Here is a 6473-nt window from a genome sequence, read left to right on the forward strand (position 1 = left end):
TAAACCGATTAATAGGAATATCTCACAAATGATTCTGTGATAGGAAAGCAAGTTTGCATAAGATTGCATCAAGTGTGTAATGTTTGAGTTGAAAATATGTAAACTAAACTGCATATTTTAAGGAAACTTACAATGTAATAGAAGTTTAAAGAAATACATAGGAATACTTAACTCCAAACTCAGGATATTCCTCTGGAGGGGAGGGAGAAGATAGGCGCCAAATGTATAAAATTGTTTGCGTCTTTGTTGGATAATGTGCAAGGAATTATTTATTAAACAAATATTTATACTTTTAAAATATCAATTTCTCATAACAATTACAAATATTTTAACTAAACTTTAAATTAAATAAGAACTTTTAAATTTTAACTTTTATTTCAATAATGTAATTTAAAATTTAAAATTCTGACTTTGAAATGTATATATATATAAATTGTATATATGCCCTTTTAATTATTAAAAAGAGAAAAAAATGAAACATTTTGTCTTTTTCTGATGTAGGGTGTCTATTCAATTTATTTATTTATATCAAATTGGCAAAGATTGAGTGCCTAACAAGAAATTTATTATATTTTATTATATGAAAATTCTGAAATAGTACTCATTGAAAATCTTTCAATAAAATCAAATCTATGCATGCAGGAATCTTTTTCCTATTTGCTCACTAGTATGCCTCAACTGTCTAAATAAACTCCTAGAATATTTTAGGCTCTTAGTAAACATTTATTGAATATTTTATTTATAGTGTTATGGCTTTCTAGTTTGTTTCTTTCATATGATTTTGAATATACTGAAAATTTTATTTTGATGGTATTAGATCTATCAAAATTTCTCACTAACATTTGTTCTGTTTCTTTTGTGCATAAAAAATATTTTTCCATGGAGAGTTCTACTTTGTGATTCGATTTTAAAAATTAGCTCCTTAATTCTCCTGAAACTCATTTTGTTAAAGAACATAACTTGTTTTTTTTTTCTCCAGTTCAGCTTACTAAGTAAGCCATCCTTTCTCCACTGATCTATATGCTAACATATTTTAAATTCTTTTCACACAAAAGGGTCTCCTGGCTATTTATGGTACTCCATTTCCTCCCATCGTATGTGTTCAAGATGAAGATATTTTCTTTGCACTTGGGTGTTTTATTGTGGGAAAAATCATAAGGCCTTCAAAACAGCCACTTTCATCACTCTGAGACCTGTGGAGATAAGGAGTTTTCCAGAGTTTCTGGGAAGCTAGGGATGGAAAGGGGAATTCTCAAAGGACTGTGATGGGGCCATCTCCTCAGGATCCTGAACACTGTCTGTCTTTCTGGGGAAGGTCCACAACACGGCCCAACAGATCACCCCGGGAGTCCACTCTCTGGCTATCTGCCGTGTGTTTGGTGAGCAGAGGAGGGGGATAGTGTTGGCATAGATAACTGTGGCAAGTATCTTGAAAAAATACTTGCATTTAACTCTCTGTGCCTAAATTTCTGATTTTTAAACTGAGGCTAAAAATGGACCTGCTTCATAGAAATTTCAAGGATTAAATAGTATACTGTGAGCACACAGTGCCTGGCATATTGAAATTGCTCAATCAGTGATGGTTCTTGTAATATTACCCATTCATCAGAACACAGAAAAATACAGAGTAAGAGATGTTCTTCAGGGAATGAGCAGACGGGAGTCACCAAGGTGGCTGAGAAGATTGTCTTTACCCTAGCAACCCAGGATGGTGACACTCCTCTGCCACTGGTCTGAGTATCTAATGTGGAAGGAAGTGCTGAGAGAGGGCATTCTGGATCTTCTCATGTTGCTTGGACTGTGTCATGATCCTGGTCTCAAACTGAGTGGGAATTGTGGATCATTTGTATGCATGAACAGGAGGGTCTTGTTAAAGTAAATTAAAATGGACAACAGACCTGAAGAGTCCCTGGACAGACAAAGCCAGTTAGGCCTCATAAATGACCTCAACTTTGCTTGATCTCCAAACATAAGGGAAACGTAACTTAGGCTATTACTTGTAAATGCCTATATTAAAGAAAAATGATACTTAAAACCAACCAATCAGAAGCCACCAGCTACCTTATAATTATGCAACTAGGGACTTTCAGCACGATAGACTGAGTAAGAAAATGGTGTAACAGCAACCAGTCAATAATTTTCTCCACTTTACTTTTGTGTTTGCTTTATAAAAGCTTTCCTCTTGTGTTCTCTTGACAGAGCCCTCAAACCACTTCTGGGTTTCATGAATTGCTGTTTGCTCTTTAAAATAAACTCTTTAAAATTGTATTATACCTCAGTTTGCATTTTAACAGTCCCCACATGTGGAAAGCAGAGAAGAAATGAAGTCCAGTCCCACTGCTTGATACTGGTTTCTGGACTCATCAGAGAGCCGAAGAAGAAGGAAAGACTTACAGGAACCCTGAAGAAAACTGATGTCCTAGTATGTAAGGAGCTCCTTACCTTGAAGCATCTGTGAGTCCCTATCTAAACAGCTCTGGTCCTTAGAGCTTGGAAAAAGTAGGAAAGAGATAAAAATGTCACCTTTAGCGGGAGTACTGTGAGATGTCCTCTCCTCCCTGGAGGAAGCCTTCTCAAGTTAAAACACAGGTTCCCCTGCCTTAGGGAGTCACAGGACAAGGAGAGAAGCCCAGCTCTTCTCCTCAGAAATCCCCCAGGATGGTGTAATACCCATATCCCCTGAACTCGGGAAGTCCTTACCCAAGGCCTATATGCTGCCGGTCCCTATGGAGTATCCCTGATCCCAATGCAGAGGCCTGGTAATACAGGGGTTGCAATTTATAGGGATTCAAACTGCCTTTTCTTCAGGGACTCCATGCCAGATGGGGAAAGAGGAAGCACATCTGGGTGGTTCCAGGAGGAAAGGACACAAAAAGTCATGATAGGAGAGAGAATAGCCTGAGAATACTAATATTGAAGGATTGTAGTGTTAAAATAGTGTGAAAGTAGAGGACATATTAGGCAAGCTTCCTGGAAATGGAGGAGGCTAACTGATATTGATCCAGAATCCAAACCTCAGGACAGACAATCAGAAGGACTTCTAGAAGCACAGAGGCAGGGTGTCTTTCACAGAGTTGGACATTGTTTCCAAGCTCTTGACACCAGGGATGAACACTTGTGTGTTTGTGTGTGTGTGTTTTTGGGTGTGTGTGTGTTTGCATGTGTGTGTCTGTAATTTATGACTCCATTTGTATAGGCAGTGGCAAGAACAGACTCTTTGAGGTCCATTTGCAGAAGTGAGCTTAAAGGTTTATTTGTACTAGAGCAGTCTGCATTTTTAAAGTATAAGCTACATGGAGTCATTTTGCTATGTTTGCTGAAGGAGGAGCATGGTAAAATTCTTTGGGAGAATAGATGGGGAGAGAGTGAGGGTATCAGGAAGAAGGAGGGTGACAGCTGAGTAGGATAATGTCTGTCTTCCTTAATAACCAGGGTTATTAAGTCACCATCGCTCCACTTTGGTCCTCCCTTCCACATCTGGCCTTATGATGGAGGGTTGGGACTGCCAATCCCATTTCTCTTTGCTGGAGGTTTCCTGAAGTCTCCGCCAGTAGGCGGAGCTAGAGAGAACTTGGGAGACTGGCAGAGTGACAAGGACCAGGCTTCCTTAGATTCCCTTAGAATTCTCCAAGTCACCCCAATATTACTTCTCACCCCAGCAGGAGCAATTTATCCCTTTAGCAACAGTGGTTCCAGTGTGCAGTTTTTCCCGCTCACAAAACCAACCTTGTTGGGTTCTCATGGAGACAGACCCTAAGGCCAGCACCAGCTTGTGCCCCTCCTCAGAAGCCTGAGTCTGGACACACAGGGCCCCTCCTCTGAGCTCAGGGACCCTGGCACCCATGAGAAGGGCCCCTTTCCTAGAGGCCTGAGTTTCAATTCATGGGCCACTGCTCCAAGTTTCTAAGTTTTGATAGTTTCAAGACACTCCCTTTACCTGCCATTGGTAGCATGGTGGCAATGACAGTTACCGCCTCCATGAACTCTTTTTGTCCTCTATTGGTCTTGTCAGTTCTCTGATGCCAAGTAAGCAATTTTTTATGTAAACTTCTGTCTATTAAAGTACATCTCATAATTCTCTTTCCTGACATGACCCTGGCTGAGGCACTGAGGGGCAAGGGTCAGCTCTGGTGAGGACCAGGAGTTGAAGGAGTTAAGCAAGCCATGCTGCTTCAAGGCCCAGATAACCGGGTGATGGAGCTGAGATAAGACATGTTTATCCCTCTGTTCACATTTACAAGCAAGAGTAATGCAGTCTAGAAAAAGCTGATGAGCAGATTATTTGTTTTATTGTTTCATGCACAATGGAGATTGCCAAGGAAATCAGGGGAATGAAGCAAGGACTTCTATTTGGTATTCCCAGGCCAGGCGCACAGATGGAATCAGAGGTCAGAAGAGGAATTCTTGTGAGAGGGCAGATTTCTGGATTCTAGGTCGGAGGAATCTTCCAGGACAGAGTTTGAAATCTTTACTAAAATGTCCCAGCAACACAGTCAGTCCCAAGGAAGATGAAGTTGCCCCTTTCATGCCTCTAAATCTGCTCTTCTAGGCACAGGGTCCACTTCAGCAGCAGCCTCCAGAGTGCTGGCCACTGCCCCCTCCGCAGCAGCTGGAGCCCGCTGAGGGCTGGCTGCAGCAGTCAGAGCTCTGGGGTCTGTGGCGGTGGGACCTACGCCGTCTGTGGTGGCTCAGGCAACAGCCACCTCCCCCAGAGCTGCAGCAGCCACCACCCCCAGAGCTGCAGCAGCCCCCAGAGCTGGAGCCACAGCAGCCTCCGGAGCTGACGCTGCAGCAGGAAGAGACAGGAGGGCACTTAGGGGGACACTTTGGGGGGCACTTCGGTGTGGGGCACTTGGGAGGGCACTTGGGAGTGCACTTGGGAGGGGGCTGGCACTGCTGCTGGCTCTGCTGGCAGGACATCTCGATGGCAGGTGTTCAGGAGCTGAAGGAGGGTCAGACAGCAAGTTAGATGGAGGCAGAGGACACCCCTGCCTATTCTTGTCCTTTCTGCATTGTTTCTAGACCCTTCATTTTGAAAGCCTTATATCAAACATAGGAAAATCACCTCTAATGTTTTTATCACTCTCAATGTTTACCAAGTGCTTTCATTCATGGATTCTCATTTCAAACCTTATTTGAGATGTTGTCATGCAATATATAATCTCCAAATATGTAAATAAAGTTTCTGCTCATTAAAAGCTCCTAAGTGTGGGAGAGAAGTCCAGGAAATAAATTGGCTCCGGGCCAGCATTCATTCTATCACATCACCAAGAATTCTGAAAATGTTCAATGTTGAGACCAGTTTAGAGATGAAAATCTCTTTAAGGAAAAATCAAAATAAATTTCTATTGGAAGAACTGATATATTTCAGTTTGCATAAATAGAGAAAACTATAACCGCAAAGGATGTTGGAGTCAATTTGTTCCAACGAACTCAATATATAAATAAAGAAAAGGAAGCCAAAAGAGGTAACTTCACTGGCCCAAAGTTATTCATTAGCAGTCACATTTGTTCCTGGGTCCCCTGGTTCCCATCCTGGGCTCTGCCCTTTAGCACATCCTGCCTCCCCAGGCCTGTCCCCAGGCACTGTCACATGGCTTTTAAACTCCAGTGTGCACTCAGTTTTCTACTACAGATCTTCTTGTTGGCATCTAACAAGATCCACAGGTGTCTCTGATCCTTTCTTCCTCTAAGTAGCAGTGTTCTCAGCATATCTTTTCTAAAAGTGAGTATGTCTGTATTTCCAAAATTATATTCCCACTATGCAGCCCACTCTAGCAACATCCAGTGGCCAATGTGTTTATTCTCTAAAACCAGAGAAACACACTGAGCAACTGAAAACAATTTGGTTCCTCTAAATCTGTGTCATACAGCCCTCCAGATCTTACCAGTTCTTCTTAATCTCTCTCACTCCACCCCACCCCTCTACCTCCTCTTTCCAATTTTCTGCCCCCACCCCATTCCTTGCCAATCACAATTCCAGGCCCCTGAGGCCCTGCCTAGACTCTACTCCTGCCCTGGTCTGAGTATCCATCCCCTCCTTCCCTGGCCTGGGCATCCCTCTGTGGAAGCCCCTGCTCCTTTTTCCAGGGCACACTTACCAGGATCACAGGCAGCACAGGGTTCTTCAGCACCGCAGGAGGTGAGTGGATGGGATGCTCTGGCCCTGAGCCCTTTTATTCTGTCCTTGGGTGCTGCCTCCAGCGGTGAGACAGAGCCTGGGCATGAGAGGACCTGCCTCCTGACACCCACGTAGGTCTTGTGACGAGTGGTGACTGGCAGTTCTGCACATACCGTCCTTCATTGGTGTCCAGGGGAGCTGCTGTCAGCTAGGAAAGAGCTTGGTGGAAATGGGGGCTTGTGGTGGGTGAAAATGGACATCATGGTTCCTGGAGTCCTCAGTGGCCTATTTCCTATGAAGATGGCTCTCTTCACAGTCTTGTAGTCACACTTATGAATTGTGCACAAACAAC

The 6473-nt window shown here is 43.1% G+C and overlaps 1 protein-coding gene across 1 annotated transcript; it reads right to left on the reverse strand.

The window, feature by feature from the left end:
• Positions 1-4267: 4267 nt before the first annotated feature.
• LOC130541133 (late cornified envelope protein 1F) lies at positions 4268-6152 on the reverse strand. The gene is made up of 2 exons (XM_057300978.2): positions 6102-6152; positions 4268-4942 (listed from the first exon to the last, which is right to left on the reverse strand). The coding sequence occupies exon 2, from the start codon at positions 4918-4920 to the stop codon at positions 4564-4566; it is 357 nt and encodes a 118-aa protein (XP_057156961.1). The 5' UTR covers positions 4921-4942; positions 6102-6152; the 3' UTR covers positions 4268-4563.
• Between the last annotated feature and the right edge of the window lie 321 nt (positions 6153-6473).

Source organism: Pan paniscus, chromosome 1, assembly GCF_029289425.2.
Source record: "Pan paniscus chromosome 1, NHGRI_mPanPan1-v2.0_pri, whole genome shotgun sequence".
Lineage (NCBI taxonomy): Eukaryota > Metazoa > Chordata > Mammalia > Primates > Hominidae > Pan > Pan paniscus.